The 25,273-nt window shown below is 43.9% G+C and overlaps 2 protein-coding genes across 2 annotated transcripts in view; one reads left to right on the top strand and one right to left on the bottom strand.

Moving 5' to 3' along the window:
* Window positions 1-5,462, top strand: part of TMEM74B (transmembrane protein 74B) — a 64,761-nt gene extending 59,299 nt beyond the window's left edge. Inside the window, exon 3 of the mRNA XM_056547688.1 lies at window positions 4,381-5,462. Coding sequence (XP_056403663.1) covers window positions 4,381-5,109 — 729 coding nt within the window. The 3' untranslated portion in view covers window positions 5,110-5,462. The remainder of the gene's footprint in view (window positions 1-4,380) is intronic.
* A 10,585-nt stretch (window positions 5,463-16,047) lies between these two features.
* PSMF1 (proteasome inhibitor subunit 1) overlaps window positions 16,048-25,273 on the bottom strand; it is a 19,428-nt gene continuing 10,202 nt past the window's right edge. The window contains exons 2-7 of the mRNA XM_056549199.1: window positions 25,026-25,172; window positions 19,577-19,659; window positions 19,132-19,302; window positions 18,745-18,798; window positions 16,315-16,461; window positions 16,048-16,238 (exon numbers count right to left, since the gene is read on the bottom strand). Coding sequence (XP_056405174.1) covers window positions 16,187-16,238; window positions 16,315-16,461; window positions 18,745-18,798; window positions 19,132-19,302; window positions 19,577-19,659; window positions 25,026-25,172 — 654 coding nt within the window. The 3' untranslated portion in view covers window positions 16,048-16,186. The remainder of the gene's footprint in view (window positions 16,239-16,314; window positions 16,462-18,744; window positions 18,799-19,131; window positions 19,303-19,576; window positions 19,660-25,025; window positions 25,173-25,273) is intronic.

The raw sequence follows: 25,273 nt of genomic DNA, 5'->3' as shown, positions 1-25,273 counted from the left end.
GCTCAGTGCACATTGTTACTATTGTGTCTGTCGTGCAGTGTGTGGAGTGTTCTTGTGTGATCTTGTAGTGGCTGTGCTGTGTGGTGCTGAATGGACAGCTCCTCTGCTCCCTGCTGTGATGGCTGGATGGCAGCTCCCAGACATTACTGCTCATCATGTCATGGATTTACCAGCCAAACCTTCACTTTAAAGTCACACACATTTGTTCCCACCCCCCTCCAATGGGAGCACTGATCTGAGTGTAGAGAGGATTAGTACATTAGCATTGTATCTGAGGATGTACAGTAGATGTGTAATAGCATGTTTCCGCAGGTCAGATGTAGTGTTGTCCATGGTAGATATTAGAGATGAGCGAACTTACAGTAAATTTGATTCGTCACAAACTTCTCGGCTCGGCAGTTGATGACTTATCCTGCATAAATTAGTTCAGCTTTCCGGTGCTCCGGTGGGCTGGAAAAGGTGGATACAGTCCTAGGAAAGAGTCTCCTAGGACTGTATCCACCTTTTCCAGCCCATCGGAGCACCTGAAAGCTGAACTAATTTATGCAGGATAAGTCATCAACTGCCGAGCCGAGAAGTTCGTCACGAATCAAATTTACTGTAAGTTCGCTCATCTCTAGTAGATATATTCATATGTCTCAGGCCATAGCTGATAATGTCTATAGTAAGGATATAGTTAGCATTGAAACATTTCCCCTAGTGGTTTATGTATAATCCAGTGTTTCCCAACCAGTGTGGCTCCAGGTGTTGCAAAACTACAATTCCCAGCATGCCCGGACAGCCTTCGGCTGTCCGGGCATGCTGGGAGTTGTAGTTTTGCAACACCTGGAGGCACCCTGGTTGGGAATCACTGGTATAATCTGATATGGATACGTATTGGAACATTCGTCTGAACGCTGCCAAACCTTGTCCCTGCAGTCACCATTAAAGGGGTTATCCAGGAAAAAGCTTTTTATATATATATATATATATATATATATATATATATATCAACTGGCTCCAGAAAGTTAAACAGATTTGTAAATTACTTCTATTAAAAAATGTTAATCCTTTCAGTACTTATGAGCTTCTGAAGTTAAGGTTGGTCTTTTCTGTCTAAGTCCTCTCTGATGACGCCTGTCTCGGGAAACGCCCAGTTTAGAAGAGGTTTGCTATGGGGATTTGCTTCTAAACTGGGCGTTTCCCGAGACAGGTGTCATCAGAGAGGACTTAGACAGAAAAGAACAACCTTAACTTCAGAAGCTCATAAGTACTGAAAGGATTAAGTTTTTTAATAGAAGTAATTTACAAATCTAGCTTGAGGTAGAAGCAGAAAGAAACAAATCCGGCACCGCTATGCTGGTATAGGTAGCGTGAGGTAGCATGACATGGTATCCGCTCAGCAGGGAGGTATAGAGACCAATAAGGGTGTGCTAAGCCGGGGTGCTGGTCAGAAAGGCACAAGTCGCTTGTAACATCAGATCAATGTAGAAAAAAAGCGCACTCACCCGTACATCGTGCACTGGTATCTTTATTCCGTGGAACATCAACAAAGAACTCAAGATAGGCAGTCGGCAGGTACGCCAGGAAACACGAGGTGTAGTTACAGCTGTTTCACGGGAACAGTTCCCATGAAACAGCTGTAACTACACCTCGTGCTTCCTGGCGTACCTGCCGACTACCTGTCTTGTTTTCTTTGTTGATGTTCCACGGAATAAAGATACCAGTGCACGATGTACAGGTGAGTGCGCTTTTTTTCTACATTGATCTAATTTACAAATCTGCTTAACTTTCTGGAGCCAGTTGATATAGGTAAAAAAAAAAAAAAAAAAAAAAAATAACAATTTTTTCCTGGATAACCCCTTTAAAGAGGTATTCCAGGAATTTTTTTATATTTCACTATGCTACAGGGGCTGTATAATTAGTGTAGTTCATAATATAGTGTCTGTACCTGTGTGTGACGGTTTTCTCACAATTCTTCTGTGATTTTCACCCCAATATTTATTTTTATCAGCATACAAAATGACTGTTGTCTCAGATTTTCCCAGGTTGCAATGCGGCTGAGACCTGACTCACTAGTCAGCTGATGACAGGGAGCCTGTCTGCTTCAATGGGTGGAGGGATCAATCTGCAACTAATGCAACAGCTGTAGGCACCGTGATTGAAAACCAAAGGTCTTTTGAATGGATGCAGCTCATTTATGTTTCAATGGGTGGGGTGGCTAATGTGTGGGAGGGAGGAAGATGGAATTATGGGATTTGTAGTCAAAAAAGAAAAGTCAAACAGGAAATACTAGTTCACAAACAGCTAGCCACAGTATTATGGTAATCTCACAACATAGCCATTTAGCCCCAAGACAAGTGCAGATCCTTCCTAAGCATGTCCATTACTGTCTGCCAGGTAGGTACTAAAATCACCTTATGGTGGATAACCCCTTTAACGCTGGGTTCCTACCTAGTATTTTGGTCAGTATTTTTATTCAAACCCAGCAGTGGGACGACACAGAGGAAAACTATCATGGAAAGATTTGCACCTTTTTTTTAAATGTTTTGGGCTCACTCCAAAATATTGACTAAAATACTGCATGTGAACCCAGCCTAAGGGTGCATTCACACCACATTTTGTACATACGGGTGCCGGATCTGGCGGGGGGGGGGGGGAGGGGAAAACCTGTGTGTGAATGCACCCTAACAGTGCTCACTTCTTACATCCTTTGTGACATCAATAAGGGAGGTTTCGTTCTTAACATCCTTACAGTCATGTTCACATTTAAATCTTGCGGTTTGGTTCTTATTAGTTTATAAAAAATATTGAAATTTTTTAATAACACAATATAAAGGCCCATGCAGACACCCATACCTACCTACCTACATACATGTAGGGCCTGTAGAAGTGTATGAGGCTCTAGTGTATTTATGTGTGTGTTTTTTTTTTTGGTGTCAGATTCTGTATGTATAGAGAATATCTCCGTATATATGGCACCTGATAAAACTCATACAGCTCCATACTATTGTTCTGCAATGTGACCAAAGGTAGAGACAGATATATGGCACCTCATGGAGTTTATACAGCTCTGTACTAGGATTCTGCCATGTTTATCAGCCCAAAGGTAGAGATAGAAAAGATCTCCTTATGTATGGCACCTCATGAAGTCCATACAGCTTCATACTAGGTAGAAACAGAGGACAAGACAGCACTCACCATCCAACTCGGCTTTATTCAAGGGTTAGATGACACAGAGTATGTGCTTAGGTGGAGGCGGGGAGCATGGCCGGGACAGACTGTTTCACGCTATTTCAGTGCTTCTTCAAGCCGGTATACCGGCTTGAAGAAGCGCTGCAATAGCGTGAAACAGTCTGTCCCGGCCATGCTCCCCGCCTCCACCTGAGCACATACTCTGTCATCATAACGCTTGAATAAAGCCGAGTTGGATGGTGAGTGCTGTCTTGTCCTCTGTTTCTACATTGTTACTTGCTCTATTAGACATTGCACCACTGTTGCCTGGATTGTCCTGCTGTAACTCTCCGTCAGCTGTTTCCACATACCCTAGTCTTGTTAGTGCCGGACCACCCCATTTTCTACATATTATACAGATTCATACTAGGGTTCTGCCATGTTCACGAGCCCTAAAGTAGAGAATATCTCCTCATGTCACAACCAAATATCCATTAGATCACCATAGGGTTCTATAATAATCCAAGTTCAGTTAACTAGAATTGTGGGAGATACGGGTCTTGTGCATCTGTAGTATAACCACCTGATTATGGCCTAAGGCAGCTTTCACGCTAGTTTATTGTTAATGTATTTTTGTGTCCATACTATGGATGCAAGTCCTGGCCTGACTGATCCCTAGGTCCGTATGATGCCTTCAAGGGGTATTCCAGGAAAAAACTTTTTTTTTTTTTAAATATCAACTGGCTCCAGAAAGTTAAACAGATTTGTTAATTACTTCTATTAAAAAATCTTAATCCTTTCAGTACTTATGAGCTTCTGAAGTTAAGGTTGTTCTTTTCTGTCTAAGTGCTCTCTGATGACACGTGTCTCGGGAAACGCCCAGTTTAGAAGATGTTTGCTATGGGGGTTTGCTTCTAAACTGGGCATTTCCCGAGACCCGTCATCAGAGAGGACTTAGACAGAAAAGAATAACCTTAACTTCAGAAGCTCATAAGTACTGAAAGGATTAAGATTTTTTAATAGAAGTAAATTACAAATCTGTTTAACTTTCTGGAGCCAGTTGATATTTAAAAAAAAAGTTTTTTCCTGGATAACTCCTTTCAGTTTCATTAGACCCACCGTAGGACCAGGATTTGTGGATGTTTTACGTTCATCTAAAACCAGCCAAAGAGGTGTAGCAAATCTTTTGCATATTAACACTTAATTTATTTTCTTACCAAATTCCAGCTTGAAGAAGTTCTGTATGATCAGGATGAACAGAACCAGAATCCATCAATGGCTTCTTCAAACACCTTGGAGCTAAGAGACCTCAGTATAAGACATGGTGCAGATGACCACACCAATCTTGGGAGCTCAGCTACCATTAGAGGATTTGAGAACCCAGCCTATGAAGAGATTGGGGAGACCACTTTCAACCAGGATTCACAGGACGCCGGGGGTTTGAGCCCTTTGTCTGAGGTGAGGGGATGGGCTGTAAAGGAGAATGGATCTCCTCACTCTGAGGACAGTCGAGAAGCGGAGTCAGGAACACCCTCTGTGGATTATGGTTTTATCTGTTCGCTGGTGTTGTTGGTCTGTGGCATAGTGCTTGTGGCTGTGGCATACACCATACCACGGGAAGTACATGTTAGCCCTGATTCTGTGTCCGCAAGAGAGATGGAGCGGTTGGAACTGTACTATGCGCGTCTTGGCTCACACCTAGACAAGTGTATTATAGCTGGTTTAGGCTTGCTCACTTTGGGCGGAACACTCCTCTCCATGCTGCTTATGGTTTCAATATGTAAAGGGGAGCTTTACCGCAGAAGGAAATTCACCACTGCCAGAGGACCAAGAACAAAATATGGCTCCCTCAACTTACGGATGAGACAACTGACTACAGAAGGTGGCCAGGTGCTGGTGGAACATGAAGTTCTTGAAATAACAAACCAGGTTCACCAGCATCAACACGAGCCTTGAATGTACCAGAAGCATTTACAAATGCTGGAATGTGAGGGGTTAAAAGTTTGAGATGAGCAAATTATTCTGGTATGGCGGTATTAATGTTTAATGAGGTCAGATTATTCCCGTCCTGAGAGGTGCCTGCTGTTCAATCTCGGGAACGGCGAAGGGGGGAAGGGTAGCAACAATGCAGAAGATGCATAAGTCAATCTATAGCCTCTACTCAGTGTAAAGGAACTGGAAGTTCCAGCACGCCAAAGCAATGTACAGCTGACAGCTATGAGACACCTACTGCTTGTGTAGAATGTTCCGATATGTAGAATGTTCGGTCTGGTCCAATTCACACTACCAGACCAGAGATATGGATAAAGATTTTGGGGAGGGGGGGAGGGGTTTGTTATTACCATCCTGCTTCATTCAGGAGACATTAAAGGTGTTTTTTTTTTAATTTTTTTTAATGGTTATAAAAAAAAAAAACCTTACAAATTTGATGCAGTTTTTAAATGTGTGTTTATTTTAAATAGATTTTATTCATACAGTTTTTTTTCTGGCTATTTTCAAGTCCTCTAAAGCCTTTGTGAAATCACCAGAAAAAAATACCGTACCAAGAGCAGGTTAAGGGTCTAAAGAACACACAAGAAGTATGTTACCGCAAACAAAACCACAAAAAAAAAAAAAATTGTAGGGCATTACATACCGTATTTTTCGCCATATAAGACGCTCCGGCATATAAGACGCACCCAAAAATCCAGAAAATAAAGATTCTGAACCAAATACAATGTAAAGTATAGGACAGTGATCTTCAACCTGCAGACCTTCAGATGTTGCAAAACTACAACTCCCAGCATGCCCGGACAGCCGTTGGCTGTCCGAGCATGCTGGGAGTTGTAGTTTTCCAACAGCTGGAGATCCGCAGGTTGAAGACCACTGGTATAGGAGGTAGTACTCACGTGTCCCTGCCGCTCCGGACCCGTCACCGCTGCCCTGGATGTCGCCTTCCATCGCTGTCGCCGCGTCCCCGGGGTGACCCCGTTGCTCCGGAACGTCTTTGCTGCCCGGTATCCTCGCTCTCCGTCGCCGCCATCACGTCGCTACGCACGCCGCTCCTATTGGATGACGGGACGGCGTGCGCGATGACGTCAAAAGAGAGCGCCGGCCATGCAGGGGATCCCGGCACGGAGCAGACACCGAGGAGGCAGGTAAGGTCCCTCCCGGTGTCCTGTAAGCTGTTTGGGACGCCACTATTTCACCGCGGCGGTCCCGGACAGCCCGACTGAGCAGCCGGGTTAGTGTCACATTCGCTTCAGACGCGGCGGTCAGCTTTGATCGCCACGTCTGAAGGGTCAATACAGGGCATCACCGCGATCGGTGATGTCCTGTATTAGCCGCGGGTCCCGGCCGTTGATGGCCGCAGGGACTGACGCGATAGGACAGGGTTTTAATGTGTATTTGCCGTATAAGACGCACCAACTCCCCCCCCACAGTTTTGGGGAAGAAAAAGTGCGTCTTATACGGCGAAAAATACAGTATTTACTGTTGGTTTTTAGCAAACATTTGGCAAACGCTGCAAAAAGAAAAAAAAGTGTGAAACCAACCTTACACTATGGTTCTATGTGGGGTCCAATTGATCTAATATAATGACCAATAAATGTTTTTAAATAATAAATGCTGCCAGACACACCTCATCACATGATTCACAGTCCATATATAGTCAGAGTTGTGAAAACATCTCTATAAGTGGATTTGTTCCCGATCAGAGGAAGTTTTTACTTTTAACAGAGCAATAGAATCATTTTACTTTTAATAGATCATGTTGTGTCGGTGAACGAATCTATGAGAATGTACTACACGTCCCAACCTTATTGGTGGAATAACAGGGCTGACTTCTTATCAGAAGAGAAAACAAGCTATATTAATAATTCTGTATCTTTGGCAGAAGCTAAAACTATGCAGCTGAAACCATTGCAGTAATAGGATCTTTACAAATCAATGGCAGCATTGTGGTATAAAGGCTGGGGCTAGATGATGGCATGTTGTTGCACAACGCTCTGGTAATAACTAATACACTGACTCAGATTTACTATTCCTATAAATTAACATAGAAATGCAATGAACTGTGGAAAAGTCCCTTATGGGGACTAAAAAATAGTGAATAATATATTTTTTTTGTCATAAATGTGAAAAAAACCCTCCCCTAATAAATTACCTTTTTTTTCCCCCAATTAAATAAACAAAAAAAACAACTATTAAATATAGTGTTAATAAAACAGCATGGGCAATGGCGTAAACGTAAAAAAATATGAAAGTCCAGAATTGCTGCTACCAGAAAAAAATTAAAAAGCAATCAAAAAGTCCCATCAAAATTCATTAAAAAAAAACTACAGATCGCGGCACAAAAAATGAGCCCCCCATACATCCCTGTATACTAAAAATATGAGAGTTTAAGAGGCAAGAAGAGGACAATTTTACAGGTTTTAGGAAAACCTGTAGGTATAGATGAGCGCAGTTACAGTGATTCAATTCATCACAAACTTCTCGGCTCGGCAGTTGATGGCTTTATCCTGCATAAATTAGTTCAGCTTTCAGGTGCTCCGGTGGGCTGGAGACTCTCTCCTAGAACTCTATCCACCTTTTCCAGCCCACCAGAGCACCTGAAAGTTGAACTCATTTATGCAGGATAAAGTCAGCAACTGCCGAGCCGAGAAGTTCGTGATGAATCAAATCACTGTAACTTCCCTCATCTGTACCTGTAAAATTGAAAGACCTATTGCTATTAAAAGGTGAAGAGGAAAAAGTGAAAAATCCCTTTGTCCTTGAGATGTTAAAGTGGTCAGAAAAATTAAATAGGAAGAGAAAATTACTCAGGGAATTTTGGTATTATACAGTGGGGCAAAAAGTATTTAGTCAGCCTCCAATTGTGCAAGTTCTCCCACTTAAAGATGAGAGGCCTGTAATTTTCATCATAGGTATACCTCAACTATGAGAGACATAATGAGAAAAAAAAATCCATAAATTATTTTTAAAGAATTTATTTGCAAATTATGGTGGAAAATAAGTATTTGGTCAATAACAAAAGTTCATCTCAATACTTTGTTATATACCCTTTGTTGGCAATGACAGAGGTCAAACATTTTCTGTAAGTCTTCACAAGGTTTTCACACACTGTTGCTGGTATTTTGGCCCATTCCTCCATGTAGATCTCCTCTAGAGCAGTGATGTTTTGGTGCAGTCGCTGGGCAACACAGACTTTCAACTCCCTCCAAAGGTTTTCTATGGGGTTGAGATCTAAGCCACTCCAGGACCTTGAAATGCTTCTTACAAAGCCACTCCTTTGTTGCCTGGGCGGTGTGTTTGGGATCATTGTCATGCTGAAAGACCCAGCCACGTTTCATCTTTAACGCCCTTGCTGATGGAAGGAGGTATTCACTCAAAATCTCACGATACATGGTCCCATTTATTCTCTCCTTTATACAGATCAGTCGTCCTGGTCCCTTAGCAGAAAAACAGCCCCAAAGCATGATGTTTCCACCCTATGCTTCACAGTAGGTATGGTGTTCTTTGGATGCAACTCTGTATTCCTTCTCCTTCAAACACGACAAGTTGAGTTTTTATCAAATAGTTCTACTTTGGTTTCATCTGACCATACGACATTCTCCCAATCCTCTTCTGGATCATCCAAATGCTCTCTAGCAAACTTCAAACGGGTCCGGACATGTACTGGCTTAAGCAGGGGGACACGTCTAGCACTGCATGATTTGAGTCCCTGGCGGGGTAGTGTGTTACTGATGGTAGCCTTTGTTACTTTGGTCCCAGCTCTCTGCAGGTCATTCACTAGGTCCCCCCCCCCCCCCCCTGTGTGGTCCTGTGATTTTTGCTCACCGTTCTTGTGATCATTTTGACACCACGGGGTGAGATCTTGCGTGGAGCCCCAGATCGAGGGAGTTTATCAGTGGTCTTGTATGTCTTCCATTTTCTAATAATTGCTCCCACAGTTGATTTCTTCACCCCAAGCTGATTGCCTATTGCAGATTTAGTCTCTCCAGCCTGGTGCAGGTCTACAATTTTGTTTCTGGTGTCCTTCAACAGCTCTTTGGTCTTGGCCATAGTGGAGTTTGGAGTGTGACTGTTTGAGGCTCTGGACAGGTGTCTTTTATACTGATAACAAGTTCAAACAGGTGCCATTAATAAAGGTAACGCGTGGAGGACAGAGGAGACTCTTAAAGAAGAAGTTACAGGTCTGTGAGAGCCAGAAATCTTATTGTTTGTAGGTGACCAAATACTTATTTTCCACATTTGCAAATAAATTCTTTAAAAATCAGACAATGTGATCTTATGGATTTTTTTCTCTCATTCTGTCTCTCATAGTTGAGGTTATAACCTATGATGAAAATTACAGGCCTCATCTTTTTAAGTGGGAGAACTTGCATAATTGGTGGCTGACTAAATACTTTTTTGCCCCACTGTAATTATAAAATAGTAGTAGAAAAACATGCAGATAAAATCAAAACAGAGAAAAAACACCATATCCACTGTGTAATACTAGTTCAGGGCATCAGGGGGCACTGTATGACCCATTGCTGCCCTCTTTCTTTGATTCCACCTCCCAGGTCCTCTACCACAGCATGAGGCTAGGTTTTCCACAGTTTTTTTTTTATTTTTTTACTCCTCTTGGCATTTTTCTGCTTCTTTGGGCTCAGTGGCAGTTTTTCAAAAACAACAGCTTGTTGAGACTATGGCGTTTTTTCGGGAAAATTGTGGCATTTTCCCCCCATAAAAGTCTATGGGAGTGAAAAAAATCACAATAAATACATTTGGTGTTTAGGTTGCGTTTTTTTTACTTTAGCGACCTGAACAGCATTTTCAATTGAATTTCGTAGGGTACCATACCATAAAAATAAAAAAAACAGACAAGACTACAACTCCCAGCATGTCCTGACATTGAGGACATTCTGGCAGTTCTAGTCTTCTCTGTATGAAGACGTGATACAGAAGTGAGCGGGGCTGAGGGACTTATAGTCGCGGTGGTGACTGCCGCTCTGTATGGACGGGCAGCTGGAGGGAGTGGCCAGCAGGGGATGCTGTCAATAAAACTATACACCTAGATCACTGCTCTGTAATAAGTTCATATTCCCTGCTGGATGCCCTGATTGTTCTCCACCGATTGACCAATGAGAGCATCCAGCGGGAAATATGAACTTACAGTGCTGTGAATTCATATTTCCTGACAGAAGCCTCATTAGTCAATCGGTGGAGACCAGGAATATGAATTTAAAGAGCAGGACTTTCAGATTCTGGACATCCCCAGCCAGAACAAAACCTCAGTGGAATCCTAGCCTTAAGCATGTGACTTTCATTAGAAAAACACAATACTGAATAGCAGACGCACACTGTTCAGTGCGGTAACCAGATGTGTAGTGGACCTACCTCTTGCTCTTAAAGGGGTAGTCCAGTGGTGAAAAACGTATCCCCTATCCTAAGGATAGGGGATAAATTTGAGATCGCGGGGGGTCCGACCGCTGGGGCCCCCTGCGATCTCTCTGTACGGGGGCCAGGCTCTCCGGCCAGATAGCAGGTGTCGACCCCCGCACGAGGCGGCGGCCGACACGCCCCCTCAATACATCTCTATGGCCGAGCCGGAGATTGCCGAAGGCAGCGCTCCGGCTCTGCCATAGAGTTGTATTGAGGGGGGGTGTCGGCCGCCGCTTCGTGCGGAGGTCGACACGCCCCCTTCCCGCAGGCTACCGGGGCCCCATACAGGAGATCGCAGGGGGCCCCAGCGGTCGGACCCCCCGCGATTTCAAACTTATCCCCTATCCTTAAGATGGGATAAGTTCACCACTGGACTACTCCTTTAACACTCCATGGGCTTTGTACTGCCAAAAGCTGCTTACTGGTGAATGCAACATTTCTACATGTACACAGAAATAATGTGGACAATAGAGCTATGTGAATGCTCTGTGCTCAGATTTCTGACAAATTTCCAATGTGTTTAAACCTTTAACAAAGAGATTGTCTACTTTAGAAAGCCCATTTCCATATACACTATTGGGAAATTCTGGGTCAATAGAGGCGGATTCCCCTGTTCAGGATCCTCATCTCTAGACCAAAAAGTGCCCCGTGCACTGGAGGACCTGTCTTGTATTAGACCCCATTCACATGGCAGAATTTCCGACTGGACATTCCACAGCCATTAGGTGTCGGCAGGTTCCGCTTGGAAATTCTGTTGTGTGAATGGTCTTGGTGCCCCGGTACTAAATGCCCCTGTGTACATTCTGCACTTGCTTCATAGACTCTGACAGATGCTATCATCAGTCGTGCACATGTCAATGCCCATGCCCGCCATTAACCCCTTAAGTGTGAAATATATATATATATATATATATATATATATATATATATATATATATACATACATACACAGAATGAGAAAAAAAACTGTGATGTTATGGGCCAGAATCTACTGCATTTTGCAACCAAAAGGTGATACACCACTAGTGTTAAAGGGGTACTCCGGTGGAAATTTTTTATTTTTTATTTTTTAAATCAACTGGTGCCAGAAAGTTAAACAGATTTGTAAATAACTTCTATTAAAAAATCTTAATCCTTCCAGTACTTATTAGCTGCTGAATACTACAGAGGAAATTCTTTTCTTTTTGGAACACAGAGCTCTCTGCTGACATCATGACCACAGTGCTCTCTGCTGACATCTCTGTCCATTTTAGGAACAGTCCAGAACAGCATATGTTTGCTATGGGGATTTTCTTCTACTCTGGACAGTTCTTAAAATAGACAGAGGTGTCAGCAGAGAGCACTGTGGTCCTGTTGTCAGTAGAGAGCTCTGTGTTTCAAAAAGAAAAGAATTTCCTCTGTAGTATTCAGCAGCTAATAAGTACTAGAAGAATTAAGATTTTTTAATAGAAGTAATTTACAAATATGTTTAACTTTCTGGCACTAGTTGATAAAAAAAAAAACTTTTCCACCGGAGTACCCCTTTAACCTATGGGAGTTACATGAAATTGCTGGCATTTACAGCACAATTTTGTAATTGCAAAAAACTGAGATGAGATTATCTGCAACCTCCTTGTGTTAAAGGTAAACTGTCATCAGTGTTACCCACACTAACCTGTTGATACAAGCATGCAATGCGGGTGACACTGATTATAAGGATACTAACCTATCCCTGATCCGTGGTCCTGTTCTCTGTTATCTTCTTTAATCCGGCGGCAAGCTTGGTGCATGAAAGGAGCACACGGGGTCCCGCTACGAGCAGGTTTGGGGAGGCAGCAGCGGTGGGGCTCTTCTGCCGTGCACTAAGCCTGCCACCGGAATAAAAAAAGATATCAGACTAATGGGACCATGGATCAGGGGTAGGTAAATTCCGTTATCAGTGCCATCTGCACTACCAGCCTGTACCAACAGGCTAGTGCGAGTGACACTGATGACAGATTCCCTTTAACAATATCTGAAATAATGTAAAATATATAATAGCCAATTTTTTTTATTGTTTCTATGCATCTGAAATAAAAAAACATAGATGTAACTAGGGATGTCTTGATACCATTTAGAAAAAAAACTGATAACGAATACTGATACTACATTCAAGTACTCTCCAATACCATTTACAGATACCGTGACCAGCGCAACACTCTAGTGACCAGCGCAACACTCTAGTGACCAGCGCAACACTCTAGTGACCAGCGCAACTCTCTAGTGACCAGCGCAACACTCTAGTGACCCGCGCAACACTCTAGTGACCCGCGCAACACTCTAGTGACCCGCGCAACACTCTAGTGACCCGCGCAACACTCTAGTGACCCGCGCAACACTCTAGTGACCCGCGCAACACTCTAGTGACCCGCGCAACACTCTAGTGACCCGCGCAACACTCTAGTGACCCGCGCAACACTCTAGTGACCCGCGCAACACTCTAGTGACCAGCGCAACACTCTAGTGACCAGCGCAACACTCTAGTGACCAGCGCAACACTCTAGTGACCAGCGCAACACTCTAGTGACCAGCGCAACACTCTAGTGACCAGCGCAACACTCTAGTGACCAGCGCAACACTCTAGTGACCAGCGCAACACTCTAGTGACCAGCGCAACACTCTAGTGACCAGCGCAACACTCTAGTGACCAGCGCAACACTCTAGTGACCAGCGCAACACTCTAGTGACCAGCGCAACACTCTAGTGACCAGCGCAACACTCTAGTGACCAGCGCAACACTCTAGTGACCAGCGCAACACTCTAGTGACCAGCGCAACACTCTAGTGACCAGCGCAACACTCTAGTGACCAGCGCAACACTCTAGTGACCAGCGCAACACTCTAGTGACCAGCGCAACACTCTAGTGACCAGCGCAACACTCTAGTGACCAGCGCAACACTCTAGTGACCAGCGCAACACTCTAGTGACCAGCGCAACACTCTAGTGACCAGCGCAACACTCTAGTGACCAGCGCAACACTCTAGTGACCAGCGCAACACTCTAGTGACCAGCGCAACACTCTAGTGACCAGCGCAACACTCTAGTGACCAGCGCAACACTCTAGTGACCAGCGCAACACTCTAGTGACCAGCGCAACACTCTAGTGACCAGCGCAACACTCTAGTGACCAGCGCAACACTCTAGTGACCAGCGCAACACTCTAGTGACCAGCGCAACACTCTAGTGACCAGCGCAACACTCTAGTGACCAGCGCAACACTCTAGTGACCAGCGCAACACTCTAGTGACCAGCGCAACACTCTAGTGACCAGCGCAACACTCTAGTGCTGGCTATAATACATCTGTGGTAGTGGCAGATGATGTCATCTCTGCACCATGGAAGAAATGACGGAGTCTGCACGCACTGAAAGACAATCCAGGACCCACCGGGAATCTGCCCTACAGTCCAGGACCCCTTGGCAGGTATCAGATTAGATATTGGCACATTTACACAATACAATTTCCAGTATTGGCGCTGAGACCGGTATTGGGACATCCCTAGACATAGCTTTACAAACAGTCTTCACAAAAATGTTTTTGTCTAGCACTCCCATACAACTTGTATGGTTACAGGCTACAAACAAACCCTGTAGTCATGAGTTCCTCTACCTGTAGACAGAAGAAACAAAAAATTAAACTAATCACAGTATTTGTAGTCTGTAACCATGGAAACACATAGGTTTGCATAGGAGCTATAGACAGGACTTAGCAAGAATGCTTTTTTTTTTATTTTATTTTTTTAACATCCATTAAAATAAAATGGATACAGGAGGTTGGGTACCTTGAACATGACAATAGCCACTTAACAAGTGACCTGTAAGACTAGGATCTGGTGATGATCTAATGCAGTGTTTCCCAATCAGGATGCCTCCAGCTGTTGTAAAACCATAACTGGAGGCACCCTGGTTGGGAAACACTGATCTAATGTATCAAGGGGCAAATACACCACAACAGTCTCACCAAACAACTTTACACGTGGTTTCAACTAATTTATTTTAAGCAAAGTTTACAAATCATGAATAAGAGCAGAGGTGATAGCCCGAATCTTAAAGAACAGACAACAGGGGGCGAAACCAGGGAGCGCTCATCCTCTCACTGTCAGTAGTATTTACATGAAAAAGTCTCACTCCACCAGTGCCATTCATCATAGGTATATGCCAAGGATTCTCTGCCATTGTGTCTTGTTTCTGGTTTCTAATAAAGACAGAAGAGCATATTACCCCTGCTGTGTGTTGTGCTATTATTATAAATTAAAGGGGTATTCCAGGAAAAACTTTTTATATATATATATATATATATATATATATATATATATATATATAAAACTTGCTCCTGAAAGTTAAACAGATTTGTAAATTACTTCTATTAAAAAATCTTCATCCTTTCAGTACTTATGAGCTTCTGAAGTTAAGGTTGTTCTTTTCTGTCTAAGTCCTCTCTGATGACACCTGTCTCGGGAACCGCCCAGTTTAGAAACAAATCCCCATAGCAAACGTCTTCTAAACTGGGCGTTTCCCGAGACACGTGTCATCAGAGAGCACTTAAACAGAAAAGAATAACCTTAACTTCAGAAGCTCATAAGTACTGAAAGGATTAAGATCTTTTAATAGAAGTAATTTACAAATCTGTTTAACTTTCTGGAGCCAGTTGATATATATATAAAAAAGTTTTTTTTTCCTGGATAACCCCTTTAACCCTTGCAGTCTGCAGCTTATAAAAGGTTTATAAGAAAGGCAGCTAATACCAGTCAGCCCTGGAGTGTTATAAGAGGAGCGGCTGATATCAGTCACATATATGATGTCAATGTCTTTGGAGATTATATCAGTGCTGGCGGGTTAGAGGAGCGGCTGATATCAGTCACATTTATGATGTCAATGTCTTTGGAGATGATATCACTACTGGCGCGTTAGAGGAGCGGCTGATATCAGTTACGCACGATGTAATGTTTCTGGAGGTTGTATCAGAGCTAGAACAATATAAGAGGAGCACCTGATCTTAGTCACATATAATGTAATGCAATCTTTCCACACCAGGGTGCCTCCAGCTGTTGCAAAACTACAACTCCCAGCATGCCCGGACAGCCAAAGGCTGTCCGGGCATGCTGGGAGTTGTACTTTTGCAACAGCTGAAGGCACCCTGGTTGGGAAAGACTGATGTAATGTCTCCGTAGGGTCTCAGCACTGGAGACATGTGACATCCAATAGGAATATCTTGGGAAGCAAGAAGGGTTATTTTTCATTCACAGATGAACATTCGTCACAGCCTCATCCCTGGTCAAAAAAGGGGGAAAAACACCAAACAAAAGACTGTGTTCAACTATTGCATTCGCAGAGTGATATTTTCTGGTATCATTGTGTAGCGAGCAGTATGCGGCACTGACGCAGCCAAATTTACAGATGTGAATTCATCAGGTTTCTTAGGAAGCACTTCGGTCACCCGTGTCACAGCAATAAAGCAGCCAGGCACAGTGTGATGTCTGCAGGTCCAGTTTTAATGCACTTAGAAAGCAGAAAGCAGCGGATCCCTGTAATACTTATATTGGCCCAAACCACCGAATAACTCGGGAGAACGTAGAAGTGCAGGAACTACTTATCGACCACCATGGTGCATCACATGAACATGTCGTCATATCCTGGGGGTGGAAGATGATCAGGATCAGGCCTGTGAAGAAAGAGGTACATCAATACCTTGCCTCGCAACCCATACATCAAAAACGGGCAGTGCTTACTATACTCACCCAGTACGGCCAGAACCAATTGGGCCAAAGGGATCAAAACGTGCACCAGGGGGCACTGCTCCAGGAGGAAGGCCACCTAAGGGATCAGGCCTGGGTCTGGTACGGCTAGCATGAAAAGGGTCCATGATCATACCACCAGAACGCCCCCTGCAGGAAGACAACAGTTGACTAAGTATTATACAATTAGTCTAAGCTTTAAAGGAGTATTCCAGGAAAAAACTTTTTTTTTTTATATCAACTGGCTCCAGAAAGTTACAGATTTGTAAGTTACTTCTATTAAAAAAAATCTTAATCCTTTCAATAATTATCAGCTGCTGAATTTGAGTTGTTTTCTGTCTGGCAACAGTGCTCTCTGCTGACATCTCTGCTTGTCTCGGGAACTGCACAGAGTAGAATAGGTTTGCTATGGGGATTTGCTTCTAAACTGGGTGGTTCCCGAGACAGGTGTCCTCAGAGAGCACCTAGACAGAAAAGAACAACTCCACTTCAGAAGCTCATAAGTACTGAAAGGATGAAGATTTTTTAATAGAAGTAATTTACAAATCTGTTTAACTTTCTGGAGCCAGTTGATTATATATATATATATTATATATACATATATATATATATATATATATATATAGAAAAAGTTCCTGGATAACCCCTTTTATTTGACTATGCTACAGGGGCTGTAAAGTTAGTGTAGTTCATTATATAGTGTCTGTACCAGTTGATATATAAAAAAAAAAAGTTTTTTCCTGTTAAATCTGTTTCTGGGTTTTTTCCCTTTAAATCTGTTTCTGGGTTTAACCATGGCTACTGCCTACCAGAAACACTGCCACTCATGGCCAAAACTGTGTGTGGTCCTGCAATAATCAATACCCTAAGGCTTTTCCAGTCAAACACATAGGGAGAGATTTATCAAAACCTGTCCAGAGGAAAAGTGGTGCAATTACCCATAGCAACCAATCAGATCCCTTCTTTCATTTTTAAAAAGGCCTGTGAAAAATAAAAGAAGAGATCTGACTGGTTGCTATGGGCAACTGCAGCACTCGTCCTCTGCACAGGCTTTGATAAATCCCCCCATAGTCTACACATAACACATATATATATATATATATATATATGTATAGCATTTGGAACATTTTCAGACCCTTTTGCATTTTTCAAATTTTTTTTACGTGGCAGCCTTGTGCAAAAATAAAATAAAAAAATCACGTTTTCCGTCTGCACTCAATAACCCATAATGCCAAAGTCAAAAGAGAATATTAGAAATATTTGCAGATTTATTAGAAAGGAAAATCTAAAATTCTGTAATAACATAATTTCAGACCCTTTACTATGGCACTTGATATTTAGCTCTGGCTCCTCCCCTTTATCTTGATCATCCCTGAGATGTTTATACACCTTGATCGGAGTCACCTGTGGTAAATTTAAGTGACTGGACAAGATCTGGAAAGACACAGCCCTGTCTATATAAGGTCTCACAGATGACAATGTATATAAGAGCAAAAAAAAACAAGCCATGAGAGGGAAAGAACTGCCTGTAGAGCTCAGAGACAGGACTGGGTGGAGGCATGGATCTGCAGAAGAGTACAAAAAGATTTCTGCTCTACTGATCGTTCCCAAGAGCACAGTGGCCTTCATAATTCTTAAATGGAAAAAGTTTTAAAGAACCACCAATCTGGCCTTTATGGCAGTGGCCAGAGAGAAGCTTCTCCGTAGTAAAAGACACATTAAAGGGGTACACCGCTCTTGGAAATCTTATCCCCTTAGAGTTCTCAACATTTGTGTTCAGAATGATGGGTTTGGGCGCCCGTGGTCATGATATCACACCACGCCCCCTCCTTTCAGGTCTATGGGAGGGGGCGTGTAGAGCTACCACAGCAGTCATCCCCCCTCCCATAGATATGAATAGAAGGGGCATGGCGTGACATCACGACCACCCGAACCCGGCATTCTGAACATAAATGTTCTGAGCACAAAGGTGCCAGCCAAGAGATCTTGTGGGCCTCAGTGCCCCCTGCTATCAGACATCTTATCCCCTGCCTAGGGGCAGTGTCCTCCTTTAAATAGCTGCCTGGAACAAAAAAATATATATATATATCTGTAGAAACTAAATTTGAGTTTTCTGGCCAATTCAAAGCATTATATCCGGAGAAAACCATGCACCTGCCATCATCTGCCCAAACCATCCCTACAGTGGTGGCAACATCCTGCGGGGTATCTTTCAGCGCCTGAGACAGGCAGACTGGTCAGGGTTGAAGGAAAGCTAAATGGAGTACAGAGATATTCTTAATAAAAACCCGGTGATCTGGACCACAGACTGGACCGACATGTGAATTAAGTATTAAGATATATATGTGTTCTGGATATTCAAGTATGGTGATGGATCTACACAGGACATCAAGTTATTTGCTATATCCATCACATGGATCTTAGGGAACTCACCCGAGAGGGTCTAGGTCTGCTGCACCATATGGAATGTGGCCAGAAGGGTCAGTCCTACAGAAGAGATGTGACAGGTTTAGAGGAGACACTAGGAACATGGTAAGGCTAAGTTCACATCTGCATTGGAGCTTGGTCTGGGGGGCTCCATTGCAGAATCTGGTAAACACTGGGACCTAAGCAGACTAAAAAATGCTGCAAGCAGTATTTTTTGTCTGCTCGAATCCTGCTAAATAAACAGACACCAGAAGAGAATCTGACCAAGCCTATTAAAGTCAATGGGATCTATAATAGACCATCTGGCTCCGTTTTAATGCAGTATACGGACTCAGTGACGCAGATGTGAACAAGGCCTTAAAAGAAAGATAAGAGAATGACAGGAGCACCTACCAGGGAGGGTGATGTGATGTTGGAGCCCTGGTGGGAACTCTAAGGGGGTCGTCTTCTGCAGGCCTCTCCCGCACCCTCTCAGATCTCACATTCTCCTTCTTAGAGTAAAGTAAACTTGACAAAAGCTTCGCTTCTAACTGGCGCTTCAACTCCACCGGGTTTTTGTAGACGCTGCAAAGGGAAAGGTGAAATCAAATTAGAAGACATGCCCTTATAGAGTATGTCACATTTTACAACCTTTTTCCTTTTATTCCTTCAGTTCATCTAAAAAAAAAAAAAAAAATCGGATCGACAAGCTATACAATGTATAGAAGGTGAGTATGTGATCAGCCCCCCCTCCCCCCCCAACACTCTATCAAGAGGATACACCAACCACAGGTCCTCTTCTATATTCAGCTATAGTACAAGGAGAGGTTTGTGAGCACTATCCTATTGGCACACTGACCTGTGGTACTGCTGGAGGTGGGCACTGTCTATGAATTCTTCAATGTTCAGGGTGATATCAGAAACCTTCTCAGACTGAAGCTCCTGCAAGGAGGAAACAAATGAATGAGATACCAAACAAAGACACATTCTTGCTTTAGAACAGGACTGTACAACATGTGGCCCACGGTCATAGTTGTATACTGTCAAGAAAGGTCATAGTCTAGTGAATAGACTGGGACTAACTTAACATTGAGGATCATGTCGCTGCATCTGGTGGCAAAGCGAGGGCAGAAGACGCACACGCAGCTGACGTCTTAAGTGATGGCCTTACTAAGCTCCACCCACTCATGTCACATGATCATCATCATAGGAACTTTATCCACCACTATCCTCTCCACATCATTGCAAGTCCTTCATCCATCACTATTCTCTCCATTGCTGAGCTTGGGTACCCCCTTGTGACATCACAGGGTCCCTCATCCACCAATATCCTTTTCACTGCTGAGCCTGGGTCCCCCCCCCATGTGACATCATCACAGGTCCTTTACTGTTACTGGTCAATGGTCACTGCTGTTGTGTAGCATATGAAGACTCCCTCATTATGCCGGCAGAAAGATAAAATGGGAGGGCATTTTATGTGCTTTTTAATTTTTGGAGGGGGGGGTGTTGGAATTTAGATATCTGCAGCAAAGCTGCAAACAAACAATGCTTTTCGTATAAAATGTCTATAGAAAGCTATACGCGCAGCATGGCATTTTTTTGGGCTGAATACATGAATCGATGTTATTGATTAAAAAAAACGATAACGGGATTCTTTGTCAATGAATCCTGTCATTGATTAATTGAGCTCCGATTCATTGTTAAAGGGGTACTCCGCTCCTAGACATCTTATCCCCTATCCATTCTACCATGCGGCACCTACCTGTAATGGCTTCCGTAACCGCTGGAGGCCCTCAGGCTAATACCATCTCGACCACGGGGACTGAAGATCGTGATGTCACGACTCCGCCCCCGTGTGACGCCACAGCCCGCCCCTTCAATGCAAGTCTATGGGAGGGGGCGTGACAGCAGGCTGCTTTCACACTATAAAGTTCTTCCGTTTTAAAGAGCCGTTATAACGTTCCATTATTGAAACCCTTAAATGCGGCCGTTAAACAGCCATTACAAAATCCAGTTAAAGTCTATGCGATTTTTACATTATCCGTTTTAACCCGTCATAAATAATGGACGTTATTTTGTGACGGGAGAAAAATAGTGCCAGTTCCGTTTTTTCTCCAGTCACAAAATAACGTCCGTTATTAAAAACGGGTTAAACGGATGATTTAAAAATCTCATAGACTTTAAAGGGGTACTCCGCCCCTAGACATCTTATCCCCTATCCAAAGGATAGGGGATAAGATGTCAGATCGCCGGGGTCCCGCTGCTGGGGACCCTGGGGATCGCTGCTGCAGCACCCCGCTTTCATTACTGCACAGAGCGAGATCGCTCTGCACGTAATGATTGGCAATACAGGGGCCGGAGCATCGTTACGTCACGGCTCCGCCCCTCGTGACGTCACGGCCTGCCCCCGTCAATACAAGTCTATGCCATAGACTTGCATTAAGGGGACGGAGCCATGACGTCACGCTGCTCCGGCCCCTGTATCGCCCGTCAATACGCACAGAGCGAACTCGCTCTGTGCAGTAATGACAGCGGGGTGCCGCAGCGGTGATCCCCGGGGTCCCCAGCAGCAGGACCGCGGCGATCTAACATCTTATCCCCTATCCTTTGGATAGGGGATAAGATGCCAGGGGCGGAGTACCCCTTTAATGGGTTTTTGTAACGGCCGTTTTTTAGGGTTCTCATAACGGAACACTATAACGTCTCTTTAAAGCAGAAGAACTTTATAGTGTGAAAGCAGTCTTACTAATGTCATAACACCAGTGTTACGACAATTATAACAAATGTTTTGGGTCAGCGCTGAACTTCTGTGCTCCGGTCTCTCCCCGGCCGACTACCAGGGCGGGAATATGAAGTTACAGTGCTGTAATGTCATAATCCCTGCCCGGAGCTCTGATTGGTCAGCATTGATTGACCAATTGGAGCTCCCAGCAGGGAATATGAAATCACTGCACAGTAACTTCATATTCCCGGCTGGGGGGCGGGGTGCAGTGCCCTCACCTTCGTACCATCAGTTAGGGGATAATGCGATCTAAGAGAAGGTCCTTGTCCTTACTTTGTTGGTTCCGGCCCCTTTAACTATTCACCAGCATTACAAGACAGCATCAATATAACTTCAAAAACTGCAGGCAAAGTAAGGAAGAGGACCTTCTCTTATATCGCATCATACCCTAAATGATGGTGCCTACACCTCCGTACCTGGTACGGAGGTGACAGTTTCGTTTTAAATGCTAAGTCAGTGTTTCCCAACCATGGTGCCTCCAGCTGTTGCAAAACTACAACTCCCAGCATGCCCGGACAGCCAAAGGCTGTCCGGGCATGCTGAGAGTTGTAGTTTTGCAACAACTGGAGGCACCCTGATTGGGAAACACTATGCCACGTAATAATAGGGGCAAGGGGGAAAAATAAAAGCCTTGTTCACGTCTTCTTTTATGCCTACTTTAAATTTTTTTTTTTTTTTTTTTTTAAGTAATGCCCAAAGAAAAAAAATCCTTAAATTTCTTTTTGTCATTTTGATGTTTTTCCCCGATTCATCGATTTACCAGCAACAAATCGATTGTGAAATTAATGGTTTGTTGCAGCCCTAGGTGATATCCATCATTTATGAGCCAGAGGCATCCCAGAATGTAAAGCACAACATTCCTCGACATGAAGAAAGGTCCTGTGATAGGGCTAGGTAACAAGGAGGTGTCAGCAATGCAAGAAGCAGGAATATCAGGAAGAGGAAGCACATTTGCTAAATGTATGTATTTGCAAAAATATTTACCTTGACGTGCCCTACAAGTTAAAGGGGTACTCCGATGGAAAACATTTTTTTTTTAAATCAACTGGTGCCAGAAAGTTAAACAGGTTTGTAAATGACTTCTACTAAAAAATCTTTACCCTTCCAGTACTTTTTAGCAGCTATATGCTACAGAGGAAATTCTTTTCGAATTTCTTTTTTGTCTTGTCCACAGTGCTCTTTTTTGCGCATACGCCATTGACCGAACAGTTTAATTAACAATATATTTTTATAGTTCGGATATTTCCGCACACGGCAATACCACGTACGTTTATTTTTATTTACACAGGGTTTTTTTTTTTGGTGTTAAATGATCTTTTTTAACTTTTTTTTTACACTTTTTTTTTTTGCAGTGTTATAGCCCCCCTGTTGGCTATTTCACTGCACATACCGATCTCATACACAGATCGTTGCCGTGCATTGACACGGCAAAGATCAGTGTAATAGGCAGTCGATTGCTCAAGCTTGGATCTCAGGCTTGGAGCAATCAAACGCCGATTGGACGCGACAGAGGCAGGTGAGGAGACCTCCGCTCGCGTTCTAGCTGATCGGGACATCGCAATTTCACCGCAATAGTCCCGATCAGCCCGACTGAACTGCCGGGAAGCTTTTACATTCATTTTAGATGCGGCGATCAGCTGCCGGGAAGCTTTTACTTTCATTTTAGACGCAGCGATCAGCTGCCGGGAAGCTTTTACTTTCATTTTAGATGCGGCGATCAACTTTGAACGCCGCGTCTAAAGGGTTAATAGCGCGCGGCACAAAGATTGGTGCCGCGCCCTATTAGCCCAGGGTCCCGGCTGTCATTAGCCGCCGGGACTGACCCAGTATGACACGGGGTCACGTCGTGACCCCGCGTTTTATACTGGGACCTGGCGCAGGGTTTACAGGTACGCCCTGCGTCCTTAAGAGGTTAAAAAAGCTGCCACTAGGTGTCTCCCTAATTGTCCAGAGCACATTTCCCATTCTCTTGCAGACTTTGTAGTCCTGCTGGCCTGGGAGAAGTCCAAAATCAGGAAATGCAGTCTGGAGTGCTGAAGGGGGTGTGTCCAGTCTTATCCAATCATAGCTCCTCTCACACTGATCTGCTGTGTGTAGCAGAGTGAGGGAGGAAGTTCTCCCCTGTATGGCTTCAGATGATGTCACGCCTGCTGGGGAACGCCCCTTCCCAGTCTGTGAGACTAAGCAGAAAATACAGAGCAATATCAAGGTAGAAAACTAACAAATAGAAATAAAGGCAGGGGTGGTTTATCATGATGGGGGCCGTGACCTGGGAGGAATATCAAATTTAACAAGACCTGTGTGTGGCCCTGAGAAGTGTAGCCTATTTTAATTTTTGCCCCCGCCTACTGCCAAGTTTTGCAAGCCTGGTTTAGAATAAGACAATGGGTGTTTTTGTAATGATTTTCATTGTTTCAAAGCATCTAAAACAAAAGAAACAACTATGCAAATAGTCTTGATAGAACCCCTACTGACTTGTGTATACAGCTCGTATACAGACCTATCGCCATGGCTACAGACTACAAACAAATCCTGTGTAGCCTGATTCCCAACTCACTCAACTCTTTCTGCCTCCTTTGAAGCTGTCTAAGTTTAATAACAAGAAAGCAGAAAGAGTGGAGTAACACATGACTGCAGGATCAGACTACATGAACTGTGTGTAGTCTGTTACCATGGAGATACATTAGTCTGCACAGGAGCTGTACACACAAAAAATGTAAATTTCTATTTGAGACATTATTTTATTTTTCATATTTTCAATACATATGAACAGTTAGATGGGATTTTGTCTTTGCTACTGTCCCTAGGCTGCCTTAAAAAAAAAAAAAAGAAAAAAAAAAAGGGGTACTCAGGTGCTCCAGCGTTCTGAACATTTACTGCCGACACACCTCCTCCCATAGACATGAATGGAGGGGGTGTGGCGTGATGTCACGACCACTGCCGCAGGAATCCGGCGTTTGTTTAGAATGCCAGATGCTGCGGTAGATCGTGGAACACCCCAGCAGCGGGACCCCAGTGATCAGACATCTTATCCCCTATCCTCTGGATAGAGGATAAGATGTCTAGCAGCGGACTACCCCTTTAAACTTACCTTCCTCTGCTCCCTCATAGCTCTAGCATTAGGATGCCCCATCTGCAGCCAGCCTCCTGACAGTCTGCTTCGCGAAGCCAGCCGGAGCCTTAGACGTGATGTCACAGTACCGCACAGCCATTTACTGGTCGCAGTGATGTCATGCCTTGGTCAGGGATTGGCGAGCAGCACTGTTAGCTCCCCCGGCTAAGCTCTGCAACTCGGGGGAAGGCAGAGACAACGGCCGTGGATTGGGGCACTCAGATACCAAAGCTACGAGGGAAGGGAGGAAGGCAAGTTAAAGTGTTTATTATCTTTTAGGCAGGCTGAGGACAGAAGCAAATTACAACATTCCACTTAACAAACCCTTTAAGAAAAAAAATGGTTGTAAAAGTATAGACGCTCTCTAGCATCTATAGCGCATCACAGTGTATGTATATTAACCCAAGATCTTACCATGGCATTGACGATGAGGGTGCCCTCCACAGTCAGTGCTTTGAGTAGGATCTGTGACCTCCCATGTCTGTAGCGCAGGGTGTATAGCTCCTTGTTGTTGGCCCATCCTGCCGGAAGCCGTTCTGTATCGGTCTCCTGAGGTCCAGCCTGCAGGTGAGAGAAGCTGTGGAGATGGGTGGGCACACAATGTAACCATCTGCGCTGACCTCTACAGTCATATAGGGGGAAGGGGGGAGCCAGTGTTACAT

Source organism: Hyla sarda, chromosome 12, assembly GCF_029499605.1.
Source record: "Hyla sarda isolate aHylSar1 chromosome 12, aHylSar1.hap1, whole genome shotgun sequence".
Taxonomy (NCBI): domain Eukaryota; kingdom Metazoa; phylum Chordata; class Amphibia; order Anura; family Hylidae; genus Hyla; species Hyla sarda.
Note: the sequence above shows the minus strand (reverse complement) of the source record. Positions and strands in the feature narration are given on the sequence as shown.